The sequence below is a fragment of the Varroa destructor genome, unplaced genomic scaffold (genome assembly GCF_002443255.2).
Source record: "Varroa destructor unplaced genomic scaffold, Vdes_3.0 BEIS01000007.1, whole genome shotgun sequence".
Lineage (NCBI taxonomy): Eukaryota > Metazoa > Arthropoda > Arachnida > Mesostigmata > Varroidae > Varroa > Varroa destructor.
Window position 1 is genome coordinate 17,109,129 of NW_019211460.1, and position 19,271 is coordinate 17,128,399.

The following is a 19,271-nucleotide window of genomic DNA, read 5'->3' on the forward strand; positions in this document are numbered from 1 at the left end:
CTTCTTAGAATGCTCACATTACAGTGGCTAAAATTGCAGCTTTCATTTGCAGAATCGAATGTCTCGGTAATAGATAATCTGATAACTTGCGCCTGGTTGGCTCTAATCAGTTGACACCGTGGTTCTAGTTAGCTGGTTCACCACTTTACCTGTGACATGAACCTTAATTCGATAAGGTAACTACCATTACAAAGATAAGAACACATGACTGCTAATCATTTGAGGTAAAAAAAAAACAACTCATTTTCAAAATCAGAACGATTATTCCCTCTATTAATTGACTCTTTGACAATACCGTTTTCTGCGTTTTCGCTAACTGAATTTTCGATAATTTTTTGTAGTCCGCCCAGTAGTCATACCTATTTGAGCAGCTGTTGGACCTTCCATTCGAAGGTTGTGGTTCATTTGACAGCTCTTAGCTACTGAGGTATACCTCATGCATTTCTATATCTCATATAGTTGCGGAGCTTCGATTAGCCGCATCTGGTGAAAGATGAGGCTTCAATGCACAGACAATAAATCGACTGGCATTCTCAGCTTAAGCGTTCATTATCATTCCTGATGGCTCGAAGTTTAGAGCCTGTGCTTACCGTAACAGTCGTTTGTATCTACGACGTTTGTCAATGTTTGGTCGGGCACAGCTCTGATGCTGAAGATATTTTTCTGTCTAGCGATGATGCAGACGCATACGATGCTACAGGAACTTATGAAAGTTCATGCATACGTGTATTCACTAAATAATGAGTGATATTTATTCGTATTGCCTCAAGTGCCATATACCACAATCGCGGAGATCTGATACACCCATTAAAAATACTCTCTGTTTCTAAAAAAATTTAGGCTAAACATCTCCTTGACCGATCGATGGCTAGTGATGTGTCCTACATTCGCTGTCTTTCGTGCCGATTGATGCCGATACTTCAATTTCATCAGATGCGCTTTTGCGTCTCTCAGAGAACGGCGCGCCGCTAAGCATAATGGCGATGCCGCTGTGGCTAGTGGCAGTACGTTGTGCGCCAACTGAAACACACAGGTAGATTTCAAATGAAAAACAAAGACGCAATTTCTGATTATGTCTGTCGTTAGCAGTCTAGAATGCCGTTAGGGTCCAGTTTTCTTCATAGAACCGATATAATAGATATTTCGGCTGATGTCTGCACGTACATACGTATGTGTATCCTTGAGCCTTTATCTCTAAAATAAATGGACGTAAAAGAGAGTCAACGACAATTCGTTTGATCATGAAAATGACCAAGTTGCACCAATCAACAATCTTCGACATTTGGAATGGGAAAAATATATACTACTTTAGATGGACTATTTATTTTTAACAGAACAGTGACTGGTGCCAATTACTTGAATTTGCTGCAAAGACGTGTGGGAGTATTTTGATGAAGATGGCAAATTTCATCTTCAACAGGAAGGACTACTTGCATGCTATTGTCGTGATATAAGAGTATGTCTCGAGAGTAATCTTACAGGCAGATAGATTGGACCGAGAAATTTAACAGAATACCCAGTACGTTTCCCAGCCCTGATATCAATGGGGTGTCTGAATGGGATATCTTCAAGCTGGAGGTTAAGTATTGTGTGGCCAATTTTTGTGTAACCATTGTGAGTTAATACCACATCGTTATTAGCAGTGTAATAAATATATTAGTACTAATTTTGAACAGCAGAAGGCAAAGCTTTAGATTTCATGTAGCTTCCTCTTGCCGTGAAAGTCTTAGTTATGTGCCGATAAAAACTGAAGCTCTAATATAATAATAATAACAACATACGTAACATGCACGGCATGTTAACATTAACGTGCAACAATAAAAAGCAAGAGTGAATTTGGTATTATGTGGCTAATTGATTTATTAACTCATCATTTGACTTGCTTCCAGAGGTGGGCTTTCGCTAAAAGAAATGCAGCACGTTGGCAATGGAAGCTACTGATATGAATTCTAAATGGTAGAATGTGACTTCATTTTCTTTTATATGCAAATCCGTAGAACGAGTTGAGCTTCCGTGCTTAAGACGAACCGATCTAATGTATCACATTTATATGAACTTCACGAACGACCTCAGAGTTTCGACCGAATAGGCTGACTGGCCCATACATAATCCAACTAGGAAGTTCTCACTATTCTTGACCATGTCTAAATAGATCTACCTCACTATGAAACCACATTACAGATTTGCACACTTAAAAACAATCTATCGCAAATAGGCAGAGAAAGATGAGACGCTGACTGTTAAGTACGACAACATCACAAATGAGCGCAAGCTAAAGCAAAATTGTTTTTCTAAGTAGATACAGCGTGTGACATAACTGTTTCGTTATACTGCCGAGTAACGTCATATCTCTCTGAAGTGATAGGTGGCGTCATCGTTTCGTTCGAGCGCGCAAAAATTTAATCTCAAACGCGGAACTAAAATTGCTACTGCCATCCAATTGGCACATAACGCTTTGCCAACTTTAAAATAGGCAGGATGCTATATTAGAATTTGACAGCTTTATATGTTAATGCGACAGAGATAATAGTATTCTTCTATATCTATATGAATTGATTGTAAATATTGTTCACGTCAGTAAAATTTCTATATATATCGTCGATGTTTATGAAATTAAACGCTGAAATTAAACATTATTATATGTACCCTCGCATTTCGCCACAAATATTGCTCACTGCTGTATCGTGATTTTTATCCTATAAAATATACGAACGATAACTATACTATGCACGGCATAAACATTACGAATTACTATCATTAGATAGCTTTGTGCAATATATAATACGGGAATGATAGTAGCTATACTTGAAAACATGTAAAAACAATTGCTCGGATTTGCCTTTGGCCTTTGCCTACCTCATTCTGGCCGTTTCATGCTTCGCGTACACTCAGATGTTTTCTTCCAGCTTTCTGCAGTGAGGGCAAACGTAGGCGTTTCTCTCCTGGCCTCGCAGGACGGTCAAACTTGCCCTGTCTCAGTATGATGTACTATGCGACACGTCGCCACGTTCGATGGTATCGGCGGCAGTATTGGCGATTGAAGTTATCGTGGCAAAACGCCACTGCGCTGGCTCGCACCTTTCATCATTCCACAGAAATCCTCGGGGATTGCGACACCTAGAAATGTTTTTTGCTCTGTTCCCTCGCGGACTCGTTCCAGGAAAAGAAGAAAAGGCAAAAAACAAAAAGCTCTTTATATTTGCTGCAACGCAGGAACACAATGGAAGCCCGTTCTGCCTAGGAGACAGTTGCAGCGCGCCTTCGATGATGGGCTGGCTTCGAGTCCAGCCCCATGTCAAGCGCTCCTGTTAGCCCGGAGGCAACGCTTTTTACTAGGGGATGGCTGAGAGCAGAATCAGAAGGCAGTGCGGGAGCAGCGCAGAAACCAGTAGCAAAGACGAGGAAACGACAGATCACGATGCACAAGTCGTCTCAAACTGCTTGGGGGGGGGGCTGGAGGGGCAAACCTCTTGTCTTTTGTGCTCTGATATAGAAACGTAAGTGCCACGAGCATTTTGTCACTCAGTCAATATTGGCCTATGGCTGGGATGGAGAAGGCGAGAGAGACGAAGAAAGCAATCCAAGGACAAAGATATTGATTGCCTGAGGCGTATCTTTGCCGTTATGTCCACTAAAACTTAATACAAACTGCATAGATTATGCGACACCTATATATATATATATATATATCGTGTGCACAGTTAGAAGCTGAACCTTGTTGTGGATGTAGAACATATTCCTTTAAAGTTCACTTCAGACTTATTTTATCCTTCTTCCAATTATTCCTTTATTCCAGTAGCCCAAAGTTCATCATATACACGATAAAGTTTACTTCCGATCATCACAATTACTGCCACCATCAGGGAGGAAGAGATCTTATTTTTGGAATAGCTAGCTGAGTCCGGCGGTCTGCGGTCTGATCAATATTTATCATTTATTGTACAAAGAAATAAACTGCATAGTCCGACAACAGTTTAGCTTTGCGATGCCAACTCACACTATTTAAAGACTAAACTTAATAAATAAAGCATTAGTCATAGCGCTGCTGTAAATGTATCTTTGTAAACAACTATGATAATGAACGATTTCAGGGCCTTTTAACTATTCGGTAAAACAGAATATAATAGCGCCTTGCATACCTGACCAAGATAAAAGTCCTTTTCATACATCCTTTGAGGTAAACAGGCACTCGTATCTGCTATAGGACTTACTCTCGCTCGGGTTACATTTATAAAGGTTATTGCTACCGTTAATCGGGTTCCAATGGCGATGTCCCTTTTGGTAGTGATGATCATTTTGAAGCGTTAAAGATGTTGTCTTCGTGACAATGCTTGTGAGTTCTGCGTTATTATTATTGATATAAGAATGTGTTATCCTAATCCAGTCGTAACTTGCTGCTAATCGTGTTGTTATTATTTTAAGTATGAAGTGTTCTACAGGTGGTTTTACACGTTGCTGAGGCTCCTGTTAAGGCCAAAAAGCTGCGAAGTGTTATCGACATTTGAATGAGTTGTTTGAAAGTTTATTATCGTCCATGTACACTTTCCGCTATACATATCAGTTATTTTTTTCAACGAGTGCCAGAATCCCTGTTACTTCTATGCTATGTTTAACGTCTTTCGCGGCCTTTGCGTTGTTTTCTACTTTTTGGCTAAGCGTGTCTCACATGTTACTTTCACTCTTACGTCGATTGCAGGAGTAAGGATTCCGGGCCAAGCGAAGGCCTGGGCTCTCACTCGGCGTCCGTCTCCGACCCGTCCGCACCTTCATCTTCGTTTCCGGAGAAAATCTTTGATTTCGAAGAATGAGCCAGAAGTACGGTTCGAAGGATGGCATTTTTTCTGGGCAGCCCCCAGCGAACGACGTTGACTATGAAGACGATGACGATCCGAGCATTCCGCTTTACGCTGGAAGGTTCGTTATATTTTAAATAAATTTTTGCGTTTTTGCCTGACTTACCAGTGAGTGCCATATTCACGAACATGTTCATGTTTGAATCGCTGCCCAAACATCACATGACGAGTTTTTAAAGCATCACAAACTAGCTCTCTGTTTCCTATGAAAACTCGAAATTATCAAATCAGCTACGTAATTTATATAATACTCGCTAACGAACAACAAAACAAATTAGAAACAGGGTTCTGTTTCAAGATAAAGTTGTCATGTTCTTTGATCTTGTGCAGGGGTGATCGAGGGGCATTATCGATGCTACAGTATCTCATATCGGAAACCATGCGTTGTGTTATGATAATGAAACTCTCTTGAAGACCTACCTCAGTGTTTTGCATTTTGAGTCAGTCACCTCCTTCATACACAGCTATACAGTACTATCAAATAGCTATTAAGCAATTAAAATTACGCCTCATTACGCAGCTCGCCATTTTTCTAGCTTCATATTTGTTGTCACGTTTTAAAACGACGCTAAAATACGTCATCTGCAGTAAACGTTCGGCGTTCGCTTAGCTGGTCAATCACTTACTTCAAAGTGAACGATAGTTGTAAACACAGTCACGCGCACAACAAACTAGCTCTTAGCTTAAATAGACTTAGGCCGGATAGGTCCTTCCGAATATACGGACGCAATTATTGCTGCTATTCGAGCGTAAATTACGTTTTCTTTGGCCTGGGATGACAGGAACGTCATTTTCTATACAGACGTAGGACTTTGTGTTGGTTGCAGCGGATTTAACTTTTGACTGCTAAATCTTTTACGCGGACAGCTTGTCACTTGCGTGTACAGAAAGTCTACATGTTCACGCCTGTCAATATGGTGTTGCAGCTTATAGTTAAACCTCGTACTTTACACGAGGTTAGGATCAGGGTATCACTTAGATTCTACAGGTGCGTAAGTGAACGAAAAAGTGTCTCCGTGTACGTTCGAAGGCTTGTCTTTGTGTCTTATCCTTTTTCTCCGGAGATATTAAATAGGGCTACAAGATGATCTCCGTGATGTAGTGTTATATCGTTTATGCAGTTATGGATGCCCTGACTCTGTAATGGAAACGAGCGACGGGTCGAGGGTCATCGCATCCACTGCTTTCATCGCGTTGGGTGCGAAGTCCAAACGACTTAGGGACGATCGCACAACAATTGCGAATGTCCTCCCGTAGCGGGCCATGTCTTTTACCTAGTCTCGTGCTATGCCCGCGTACTAACGTCATCTCAGGACTAGAAAAAGGGCCGCGAGAGCTTTGTTTACCTGTCCCCGAATTCTCCAATAGATACACTGTATCTACGCCCTGTATATTGCGGAAGAAAACTAACATGCGAGCCTTCAGATGAACGACATAACGCATATTGTCTCTAGACAGACGGGACCAGACGCGCGTTTAGGATTTCTGACATTTATCCAAAGCAGCGAAAGAAATTGCTGGTTTGCGGATCTTCAGTGGTTAGGCAGATGCTCATTATAATATATAGACAAGATCATTTATGTATAAATATACACTATTGGAATTTAAGTGAGCTCGTGTGGCGTGCAGATTTGTTCCTTCTTACTTTCCGCGTAGTCGTGTGAAGCACCAAGCGGCCAATGAATTTACCTTTGGCAATATCGTTGTGATAATATTAAAATGAACATGCAAAGAGGTTGTATTGATTAAGTTTTAAATCCAAATGGATGTTGCCTAAAGGTAATAGTAAACCCCTACCGATAATATGCTATCGTTGCTTTTTCATTAGTATAAAACTATATCAAACTACGAACTCTAGGGTTTACTTTATAGTATTAATGTTGTGAAGAAGGTTTATGCGTATACCTTTTTTTTTTTTTTTGCATATGACTGGGCTCTCTATAGAACACAGTTTGTTCGAATGTATGAAAAAAACAATGGATCGTTTACCAGCAACCTGTTTGACGGCCTGCCCGCGTAAGTAAGAGCCGGCTTAGGTGAGGAGGTTAGCGTCTTTGAGAGCTTAGCACCTTGATGTTCAAAGACAGGTTTCAGTTAGAGAGGGCACAGCACTAGCCCTAAGACTCATCACCACACTCGGCAAAATAATTGTCTGGGCTGTTTTGACGGAGGTACCAGTGAGGAAGGGCAGAGCAGTGGTAACTGGGCCCAAGTTGATCTGGACTAATCGATTTAGCAGTGTTTGACGGACAACTTAGAAGGCTATAATAGGTAGAGTAGCGAAACCGACTTAGTAGTCTCCGATAAACTAATTCGTCTGTGTTTACTGCATCACATGTGCGGGGGTGCCAGCGGGAGTTAAGAAGCGCGTATTAATTACTGCTCTGGCCTGATAATATTGATTTGAATTTCATATTGAATGTATCGAGTCTAGATTCATGGGATGTGGTGTTAGCTTCGTAGAACAGACGATCCCTTACGTGTGCGTGATGCGTGTGATTTATATTGCCACGTTCTTCTGACCGCGTTCAATTCAATGGCATAGAGGTCTCATAATGCAATGTCAAACAAAATCAACTAATGGCGCTGTACGGTAGAGTTAATCGCATCGTAGCTAAGGAAACATATCCTTAGTTCTCAAAGTGTATCAAACTTTTGCCCTTAGCTTTTCTAATTACATTGAAATCTGTAAATAGAACTAAAAAGCGTATCGATGGGGAAACCAATTCACTACGTGTTTGTGTTCCCGACTGTTCGTGTCTAAATGATGTGTATGGCAGAATAACTAATATATATATATATAATTTTTTTCTATAGTAGATCAAGGCTTAACCTTGACGAGTTTTCGATGGGTAAAATTATGCTCTCATGTGAAAATATCTAGCTTTTATGAGACTGCGAAATTCTTCTGATTCAGTAAGTTGACAAATGGCCATATCATGAGATAAGAAGCGGAAACTATTATAAATTATTACAGTGTAATTAAATTGAGAATACGTTGAACATACGTGTCAGCTGCAAGTGTACGCTAGTTCAGTACTCGTATATATAGTTTGGTCGGAGCCAATCACTCTGATGCTGTGGCACCTGATTCCACAACAGACTTCTTGTTGCTTTGAGTCTATAAGCACAAATGCAACAAAGACAGTAGCTTGATCTTATATACGTGATACATTGAGGTTTTAGTAAATGCCGCGTGCGTTAGACGCATTGCATCCTTCGAGTTATCGGTCTGAATAAATAGCGGGCTCTGTATGGACAGCGAAGTCCTGTAACGGTTTTGACTTCGCTTAATTATCAAAAGCGGTCAGGTGGTGAGGTCCAAGAATGGTAAATAAAAAAATGCTAGTAGATTTCGAGTCATCTCAAGCTTCTGTGCTATCACTACCATTATCATTATGAGTTTTCCGTCAGGGAGTTCAAGACGCGGGAGAAGAGTAAAAAGAACGAAACAACCCTGCTTGTGTTGTTTTCCGAAAAATTCGAAGTTACGTTCCGAAGCAATTCCGAGCCTCAGAAGGAGGAAGAACGAAGATAGCGGTCCAGTAATGGTAATTATCGTACTCTACATCATTATTTCATCTGTCTGGGGCGACTAAGTCCCAAACTTGGGCCGCATGCAATCAGATCTAAAAGGAAAGCAGCTCCCTCAGCGACTCGGTCGTGCGTTGATACATTAACTCATACGCCTACAGAAATCAATAGAACCAACATTTATTTAAGAATTTACACTGTGTATCAAATTGGCTAACGTACTGGGCTGTCGGCACATCGGGGGGGGGGGGGGGGTCGTCAATAGCCTTAATATATTAAACAATAGCAGGTTGACCTTGTCAGCACAATCTCAATTTGCTACAACGCTAGACGGTGTGCATAAGTAAAAGTTCGCTATGAGAAATCATTTGATCGATCGTTTGCGAGTAAAATTTCTATTTGGATTTAATCGAATGTTATTATCTCGTACAGAAAATGTCCAGTTGTTCGGTACCAAGTTCATGATATATTCGGAATATAGAAACGAATCGTGTTGTTTTGTAATGTAAGATTGATTTTGCCCATAATTTATTGATGCCATTCTCCGACATGATCGATAATGGTACTACTTATTAGCCCCATAATAATAACAATAATATTATTATACTTATCGGTAATCTTCTGAATACAGCTTCAGTATGTGATGGCGACGACGACGGCGTTTGAGCGGGATCGTTACAACGGCTACACGCCGGCACATCTGGATACGCAAATTTCTTCCATGAAATGAAAAACACTTCAATTTTGTAAATTAATTTAACTGGGTTCCACCGTTCGATAAACTAAATCGTGTATTGAACCTTTCTACTTTAGCGAGTGAGGCAACTTCTACGCGAAACGAAAGCGTACGAAAAAAACAAGACAGCATCGAAGTGTCGGTGTCCTTGCTCTTGGTAACTTCCGGAGCTGAACCTTATTGGCCGTAACTTTACAATAGCTTTACATAGCGAACCATAACGGAACTTGGTAACACATCAGATACATAAGCATAGAATAATAGCGTGAATAACGTAAACCAATCGACGACAAGGTAACTTTATATAAATTCATAAATAAAAATTATGGTAGCGTTACCGGGCAGGTTCTTATTTTTGAGTTCTAACTAAGAATCAACAGAACGGCCAAAACTGACCTGACCTTTGATTAGCACAATGCGTATGGTACGACGCCTAAATACATTGTATTCATATTCATTATCTTCGTTCATTTTTAGTCGAGACAGAACCTACTTGAAAGGCTAGGTTTGGCTAAATTAAAGTTTTCAATAGAACAGGACCTGGTTTGAGTGATTTTACTTAGTAGTAAATGAGCTAGTTTAATGGTATAGCCTGATAGCCTTCCGATAGTACATATACATACATATGTATGTATGTATGGCGCATAGACTCGTCTGCTTTGACAATACAAGAGACAGGTAATATTGTGGATAAGCTACTTCACGAGTTCTCAAAATCACCAGGATCAGAGCAGCGCTGAAGATGATGATTTGTCGGTAGAGACAATGCCAGCTGAAATGAACAAACAGGTACCATAGCTATTATTGCGTTATTTATGGAGTTTGATCACCGTTTGTTTAATTTTTGCCGCCATTGTACTCTCACTCGTTCGGTACTGCATATATTGATTGTAAAAAAATGTGCAGGGCAGTTTCAAGCGACACGCACAAATCGCATTGGGCATCCGATACGTTTGGGCGCTTTTCGGCTGACGGCCGATATCAGAGCATTGGTTGTGAGTGCCTCTGAGTAAGCTATTGAAGCTAGATAGCAACCAATTGTTTTAAGCTAGAGAGTTTCGTCTGCAACAGAGCGTTCACATTTACTTGACGACGTTTATGTAAAGCGAGGAGTACCTAATCGCTTAACGGGAGAACCGACTAATCAGCTTTGCAAAGAAATTATCGATGAAACAAATCTCTTGAAGTCATATTGCCAACCCGGCTTTGTTCAAGTCGAAGACCTCCCCTCAATTTCTAAGCAGTAAATATTTGCCTAGCTGGATTAAGCCATAAAATGCTAGGAGAAGATGTACAGCTTCTCCTATGATAATTAATCCAATGTCGATAAAAATTACACGTTTTTACAACGCGAGTAAGCACAGACTCATTCGGCAAATATGTGTGTCTTCACGAAAGTGAGTTTCTACGGCATTATACGATACGTGTATGATGATTGCTTACGGCTGTTACGGGAGTGGCTCCAGTAAAGGCTGTTGCGTCTGCTCAACCCAATTATTACCAAGGTTAATCTATTATAAATAACGCCATACCTGTACATAGGCTTTTGCCGGGCGTATACAGGAGAGCGCAGGCGTATATCCAGGGGCAGGATGAAGAAGCCGGGCAAGTAGCGAATAGTATGGGTATCGACTGATTGCACGCGACTATGATTTACATCAACTGAAACGTTTCATAATAGACACATAGTAATTAAACGATCAATGAGGAAGCCATATGAAAACAGATAAGAGCTAGTTAGAATAGTAACGGTAATGCATTGATCTGTCGAAAGAAACAAACGGCCCTTGCAACTAGCAATGCATCCATTCGCCTACTTTCGCCTGGTCTTCATCTGAGTGGGCACCTGGTGCAGTCCTAGACGCAAGGTCCTGTTCTTATCACCTAGCTCAGCAGCGTCTTTCTGAAAACTCGTCTGGAGAGACGGTGACAATTAACGCCTTATCGGGCTTTGGTTTTTGAGCAAAGCGTGGTGGATTGAGCGACATCTGAGTCCTGAACGAAGTCCATCGCCATGAGCGACGACCGGCATGAGCGAAGAGAGATAAGGAAACTGGGAGAAAATAAGCGGTAAGAGTACAACGAAAATGCAGCGAAAGATGAAGACCGAAATGACATAAGCATCCGCAGTCGGCTTCATGTTGTAAACAGCGATTCGTAGAAACTGCCCTAAAAGACGTTCAAACAAGGTGTGACAGCCATCATAGCCCTGTCAATCGACCAACGCCTGGGCTTGAACGTAAAATGCAGAGATGTCCTGATGAAAAGTTTCGCTAATACAAGCACTTTTAGGCGTCCGAGAAAGAACATTATAGAATGTTCCCCTAATATATATATATATATATCGATTCTGATGGGCATGTAGACCCCGTCGGTGGAAGACGTGATACATTTCATTGAGCTATTTATCTACTGGCTGTCTTTAAATTCTAAGCTATCCCTAATATCCAGTCCAAAAGCACTTGTTTATAGCACTACACAGAATTGTTACAAAGTCGCATCATTAAGTTACATCATACTATACGCCTACTTTTAGTTATTTACGTTTGGCTAACAAGTTTATTTAGTAGAAAAAAATTTACGTTACTATGTTTTTTCCTGTGGTTTTGTTTCCTGTGAGTATCCTGTGGTTTTGTTCTGGCCAAATAGAATCTTTTGAAAGCAGCCAGACTAAACAGAGTGACGGCGCTGTAACTTTGTCAAATGAGTCTATATGATGCGCGGTTCCGAAGGAGGCGCAAACTCCTCCGCCTTCAGACCACGTCCCTAGTTGTATCCTCGTGCCTAATGCGTAAGATATAATAACGGTAGCATAGTCCTTGTAATAGGCCGTTTTCAAGACGGGCGACACTCAAACCGAGTCTCAGACAAAAAAAACTCATGAAGGAGTCATGCATTATGCATTAAGACACGCGCCCCCATGCAATTTCTTTGGCACTTAGTGCCTCTGTTTACGTTGTGCCCTGTGGCCTCCGGCGCCATGTGTTACTAAGTGTGCTATTTCAAGTGGGTGAAACCGGAACAAAGGCTAGTTAGTCTCCGAAGACATTTTGCAGATGAGGAACTAGACGTCCATCTAGAGAACGAGGCGGTCTACAAACGTAGAAACGGAAACTATCTAATCTCTATCTATTTCTTATGTGTATGTAGCTTCTGTTAGGAGAATCATGATACAACGTTAGCCGTCGATAATGATGTAGCTTAAGCGCAGCACAAAAAATATAAATTTTTTTTTTGTCTCGGACCTGCCAAAAGATTTCTTGGACCTTGATCAGGCTATCCAGATTGATCGTCAAAAAACTTGGACGCTTAACGGGGCGTCTTTGGCTACTGCTCAAAATCGAAAAAAGAGAGACAGGCTAACGGCTATGCTCTAGCGCTGGCCTACTTTTCGTGTTGGCCCGTTCCTTGTGCGTGCAGGTCGTACACGTGCATTATAGACAGTGAGGATCTAAACCGCCACCTAAAAAAGTCGATTCCCGAAAGAATTTGTCAAGAATTACAGTCGTCTTCATTGTGGAAAACTCTCGCCTCGAACAAAGAGTTGATGTGTAGACGTCAACTTCATCCACAGGACGCAATTGTTGTATCGATTGTTTGTTATGTTTACAAGTTCGTACAAAGTTCATTCACTGGCTAAAAACAACTTAAAAAGCACATTCTTAAAAAAACTTCCATGTTATGATTAAATGCGTTGATTTGGTTTACAATAGTTTTAGACGTTTTCCACGCTCAGGTAAAGTCCAAAATAAGTAGATTTCATGAAGGCTACACACAAATAACGGTAGTGTTGACCTTTGCTTGCCTACTATGCTAATAATATCTGTAACATGATTCGCCTTTTGAAACTGGTCCAAGACCGTTCGATACGACCGTTGCCTGTACAACAGTGATAAGTATAGTCGAGTCAAATAAGCATCGCTGGCAGGATCTTTGAAGGGCCGGTTCCGCATGGTCCTCTAAATGACGCACACCTGCTGCATGGCTGTCAACATGGACGAACCCCACCGGCTTTTTGTGCTGCGTTTGAGCTACGTCATTATCGACTGCCAGCGTCATATCGTGATTCTCTTGGCAAGGGCCACATGCCCTTGGGAAACAGATAGCAAATAGATGCCTTTCGCGGTTTTTCTTGCATTTGCGGACTGCCTTCGCCTTTCGCCTTAGCTAGTTCCATGTGTAGAATGTCTTCGGTGAGTAGCTAAGTTTTGTTCCGGCTTATCGCCGACAGCCACTTTAGATGCCGCACTCGATAGCGCATGACGCTGGAGACCACGAAGCACAGCGTAGCACAGGTGTTAAATGCCAAAGAAATAGTACTTAGTGTATGGGGGAACGCACGTCTTAATACATAATGCAGGGTTCCTTCGTGGCTCTGGCTGTTTATGGCACCGTTTGAGGCCGGCCTGGCAGCTGTCTGCCGCAAAGACGCACCACACTAAGCTACCATCATCCCATAATAGCCGCATACTAAAATACACAACTACAAACATAGCATGAGAGCGGGGAAACTTGCGTCTTCTTCAGAACTGCGCACGTACATGCACAGACTCATCTGATAACGTTACAACACATCAGTTTCTGATTTACGGGAACTAGCCGTCGTAGCAAATGATAAAGATATGGGGAAGACAGGGAAAAGCCTGTCTGAAAAATGTAATTCTACTTTTTTGTTGTTGCCGAAGCATGCCTTGCTTCCACTTTTTTGCAGTGGTTTCGCTTGATGTCTTCTGTGACGCAAGGCGCTTGATTCTGTCTGGTATGAATGTAAAATTCATGTGTTTCAAAAACTTATTTTCGTCTAGAACAAACCTACGAAACATTCCTGCGTGACAGAGGGTATAATAGAACAGAATTTGTTTCTTATTGGCTAAGTATGAATAACCAAAAGCAGATATACATTCTGATATTACTCAACGATGCCATTTTGAAGTCAACACCCAGCGAAATGTCCAATTGTGTGTAGCGCGGCATGTATTCCGATATTAGGAATACCTGGAAAATTGGAAAAATTTTATAGATAAAAAGCTGAGTGAAGCGTACAATCTCTTCCATTGCCGGGGTCCACTTGCTTATTTGATCTATGTAGATATTACTTACCTAGAGCGCTTTATAAAGTGCTTGTTTTAGCAAAGCTTTCCATCAGGACTCTTCTGTCCTCCATCGGTGAGTCTTGTCCTGCTCGATTGATAAAGCTGTGCATGCGACACTTTGTTCGAATAGATTTTAGGATGTGCTTCCTGGCCTGCTAAAGCTGCTTATAATAATAGACTGACAGTAAGTATCCTGTGTGTTTCCTTTGGCTTTACTTTCGTTAACCTGCTGCTACGTTTTTTCCTTTAATTTTTGTCATAGCAGTGTCTAGGGAAATCTGGTAGAAGAGCCAGGACGCACTTGCTTAGAGACTAACAAAGTTTTAAGAACCCTCCAAGCTAATTAACGCACAGCACATTGCGATACATAATGTGTCTTGAGATATTTATGTCTCAAATAGTTACTGAAGCTCACAGGCTTGGCACGTTTAGTGCAAGTGAGAAGATCCAACATAAACTTCCCCTTTTGACGTAGTCACTTTCGCTCCTTCAATAAAACGATTTCCACTTGAGCATATCATCGTTCCAATTAAGATCTCGTCAATGAAAATTGATACTTGGTTTATCTTTGTTTAAGCTTAAATAGACAGGTTTTTCGCCGAATGAAAAATCGGCGTGTCTGAAGCTCCTAGGAGGCAATTTGTTTCCTGAGATCTGAAAAATTGAAATGTACTTCGCTTTACTCCTGTGTTATGTCTTTGATATTTTTAAGCAGAGTTGATAATAGCATTAGTGGGTTTGTAACCTTTAACCCACATACTAAAAATATCGGAAGTATTTATTGAAGTCTCTTTCTTTCATCTATTCATAGATCAGCCGTAACAAGATTAGAAAACACAAAAATTATGGGGTACACGATCTGTCTAACAAATCTTTACCATCCGCTAGGCGTCTGTTTGTGGCACAACCACGTAGCGAGTGAGTCCATCTATTGAGTTTTATCATAGAAAAAAAATTGCTTCGGGAGCACAATTCTCGATTTTAGCCGTTGTTGGAAAACTTGACAACGTGCGTCGAGCGCCACCTAGCGGAAGTTGAAATTTGTAAATGAAAATGTAATTTGTGGGATGACGGTAATGTCAACGGAGGCTCAGCGGGAAACGTGCATAGGGCCCATGCTGCATGTAGTTTTAGTTATTTTCGGAGATATATGCTTGAGTTTTGTTCCGACTATTAAAGAATATCTTGGAAGCTCTGCCCAACTTTATGTTTGCATATATCATTATAGAACTAGCTACCTTATGGTCACGCTAAATAAAATAGGTGCATCTTATGTATCCCCAACCTTTTACGCAGAATAGTATTGAACAGTACTAATGGAAGGTGAAGTAGCGTAGATGTCTAGGCATTTACGTTGAACATATGCGTCCGCTCTAAACTAAATATGAACCTCAGAGGAGGGGTTCTCACGCTCGTGCGGAAATATCATTTGCCTCAGGAAACGATGAAATTGTACTGATCGATCGTACTTATGAAGCTAATGCGTGTTTCCTAAAAATATGTTTGCGGTATCCTTGCAGATCGTATATATACTAGAGTTGGAAAGTAGGTGTGTGTTTAACTGTGTTTAAACCAGACCAGTTTCATGTTAAGAATTTCTCTATATTAAATTGCGCATTTCAAGGCCACACTTAAATGTCGGAGAGGATCTCTAAGAGGTGTTAATTAAAATTAATGGTCGTCCAATGTCTAAATATACTTGCCATATACGGGGCTATACGGGGTCATAGATCTCCGAAAACTTGGATAAGTTATCGCTACGTGATGGAAATGGTTTGGAAATACTATAAGATATGAACATTATAGATTATAATTTTTATGTCTTCATCAAAAATCTTCATTCAAAATCTTTGTAATGTTCAAAAAAACAAAATTTGCTACATCAATATAAAACAGCACCAAAATTCTACGTATAAGTAAAGGAATACTGCAGCTGAACTGAAAAAGCTAAATATTCTCAACTTATTGCATAAGATACGCTGAATAATACCCAACACGATCTACATATAAAGACTTTCCGCTCGAAATGACCATACCTCACATTGGCCCGAAAAATTGCTTCTTCATGCAAAGAATAAATAATGAAGTAAATTTGTTTTCTTTCTGTTAGTAGATTCACTCACTGTTAGTAGCGGATCCCAACTGCATTTTAGGCTGAGCTTAACGAATCGTTTGTTTGAAGCTTCTGCGATGGCAAGATATATCGAAATAGGCTAGGTCTCTTTTGCAAGCAATGTTCCAAGCTGACTTATGTATATCATTTTTAATCATCCTTTATTCAACTTTCGGATTATCTATGTTGTAACTTTTCGAACGCATGATATCAGATTGCCCAGAGCATCAATCGGATTTGTAAAATACTTTTCACTTAAAAATGGAAAAATTTGAGGTAGGCTCTTGTGCAATAAGTCTTATGTTTGCCCTCTTTTCGACCAAACTTGTTAAGTATTCGTCTTCCCTTCGAAATATTCCGACAGATTGTCAGGGTCATTAAGAAGATTTCGAAAATACATATGACTTGAAATTGATATAATGAAAAATTGATTCAAGCTCTTCTGTATAAAAACCCCTTATTTTTTATATGAATATGTACGAGGAAAAAAAATTAAGAAGTGAGTTGTGTCGCTACGTGTGAGTTTCGTCTCCTACCCCTTTCTGCGAAAAGATAGTTTCTCCCCAGCGCTTCCTACACTCCACTAGCTCGGTTCTAAAATTTCCCAGCCTTCATCTCGACATAATGCTAAAATAAAAATAACTCAAGGCACCTTGTCAAATCAATAGTCGACTTCAAACTTGCTCATCGTCACCCGCCATTGTAGTGGGTCTTGGAGAACTGCCGGGTGCAACCTTATGGGCCTCCAAGGATCTTCGTTCTATTTATTATATATTGAGTTTGTGAGCTGCGGCACCAGAAGATGCGCACGCGTATTTTTCACCTGCATAGAGGAAGCTCGGCAAGTCGATGCTGCATCGCCTTGTTCAAAGGATGATGATGTTGAGAGCTGCGTGTCTTGCTAGGCATTCTTGACGAAGCCTTTTCTTCTTTGCGTCCCTTCTTCTTTCGGCCCTATTTTGCCCCACGTTGGCCTCTCTTCGATAGGGGCACTTCCATCCCAACCACTACAACGATCGGTGCTCTTATTGCAATCTTGCCGAGCGAGCAAGGCTAGCGAAAAAAAATAGTAAATGTATTCATATAAGGGCGTATAAGCTCTGCGGTCGACTGCAGCGGGCAACAGTAATAGCAGAGGTACCAGGCAACGGCACAGGACTTTATATGCTGTCTAGGTCCTGCAGAAGAACAGGGATTCTGAGTGAGGTTATAAAGAGCGAAACACAGGACGAGAAGGAGAACACAAACGGAAAAAGAAAATTAGGGAGAGAGGAAAAGGATTACACCGTTTCCTCACATTTTGCTCTTTTGCTATATAGGCGCGTCTGGAGAGGTACGCTATGCAGGTTTCAGTCAGTTTTGGTTGCCGTGATTTTCGTGTCGAAGTGCCGAAACGCGACAACAGCAACGAGTGCGTCGGCTCGTCACAAATACGATCGCTTCGGTATATGGCGCTGTTACATAAATGTACTAGTGGTTGCGGCAAACGGTACATGTTCTTACTTATTACGCAGCCCATTTGAACGTTGTTGCGCGTGACGACACTACTGCTGCTGCTTAAACTTTTTTCCGCCTCCTGGAGACGTGCTGTGTGTGACATTATTTGGAAGGCAAACCTGGTGGCATTTGAGTACTTGCGCCCTTGCCACCGTTGGCTCGAGAGTTCTTAAAATGCTTGTCAACACAGACAAACTGATATATTGGTTCAAGTGTTCCCTACCGGTTTGTTATTGGATTTTATACAAACAACAGAAGAGTGCAGAAAGACAGGAGAATAGCGCCATTGTAGATCGAGCTTATACTTCTGAAACCCTACTACTGGCGTTTAAGCAAAAAGCTCTACGTAATCTATATTCTGTAAGTTGAAATATTACAACTAACACAATTCTGTACAATATAACGAACGAGAGCCAGACTTCTATGGTTTTTGTGGTCGCCATTACTGCTAGAATCGTTGCAGTGAATCATGATTTCCTGTCACCCTATCTCAGACAGTCCTACTATTATATATTCTTTGAGCCGAGCCTTACATATATCAATGTAAACGTCATAAGCTCTCGGTAGCGATCATGTGGATGAAGCAACCTATATCATTAAGGTTACGGTCCTTTTGTGCCGCCCTTGGCTTCGCCATGTTGGCGAGCCAAAGTTCGTTTGCCTAAGTCGAACGATTTCGGGAACTTCTGCTCGTCGGTCATGCTTACTTATTTTATCATGATTTTAGGTAATCCTGTTGGATAGAATGTTTTACTACTCCGGCTGCCGACACCAACTCGGCTAATATAGTATAGTATGATTAAGGACATCCTTCAGAGTGTATGGGAATCAGCGGCGTAGAGTAATTGTATTTCAAGGGATGCTGGGTTGGCGTTCGAAAAAAAAATAGCCGTAAAAGCTGTGATGACTTTATTACTGATATGACGTTTGGTACTAAGAAAATATGATCCGCGAAATGCGTGACAATGACGTTATACATACACATAGTCGGGGCTGACAAAACGTGTTCATACTACCGATGGGTGTGTTGATATGAATGCAGATAGAGCGCTTCTATGGACCTTTTACATAGACTGTACAATATACCAACGGCGAAGGAAGAAGTGATTGAAGGTGATTATTTCCAACAAAATGGCGGAGCTAAAGTTCTTTGGGAGACCTGCTTAAACGACGCAGGCAAGCGAACGAAAGTCTAAGCACAGACAGCGAGCGCATTCCGCTATTACGAGAGCTGACGCAGAAATATTGAACATCGTTTTCGCATGCCTGGTGACGGAAGCGACTGTTAGTAAATAGAAATGTTTCGCAGTGTATGTAGAACACCTCGTCGATGGAAGCTAGCCAGGTCTCATTAAGGTTCGCGATTCGTCGATTTTTCTACTCTGCACCTTCGCCCTGTAGGGGCGTACTGTCAAACATCTACACTTTACTAAATAGGATAGCTT

General features: G+C 41.1%; 1 protein-coding gene and 1 long non-coding RNA gene across 3 annotated transcripts in view; one reads left to right on the forward strand and one right to left on the reverse strand.

Moving 5' to 3' along the window:
• Positions 1-243: 243 nt before the first annotated feature.
• Positions 244-5,413, reverse strand: LOC147754392 (uncharacterized). The gene is made up of 3 exons (XR_015317857.1): positions 5,274-5,413; positions 2,857-4,907; positions 244-1,020 (listed from the first exon to the last, which is right to left on the reverse strand). It is a non-coding gene; the product is annotated as an uncharacterized LOC147754392 (long non-coding RNA).
• kkv (hyaluronan synthase-like protein kkv) overlaps positions 4,774-19,271 on the forward strand; it is a 133,282-nt gene continuing 118,784 nt past the window's right edge. The window contains exon 1 of one of the 2 annotated variants that reach the window (XM_022814597.2): positions 4,774-4,914. In XM_022814597.2, the coding sequence (XP_022670332.1) occupies positions 4,805-4,914 (110 nt within the window). In that variant the 5' untranslated portion in view covers positions 4,774-4,804. Of the gene's footprint in view, positions 4,915-5,707; positions 5,842-19,271 lie in introns of those variants that run through there. The other variant, XM_086975892.1, reaches the window with a different exon arrangement.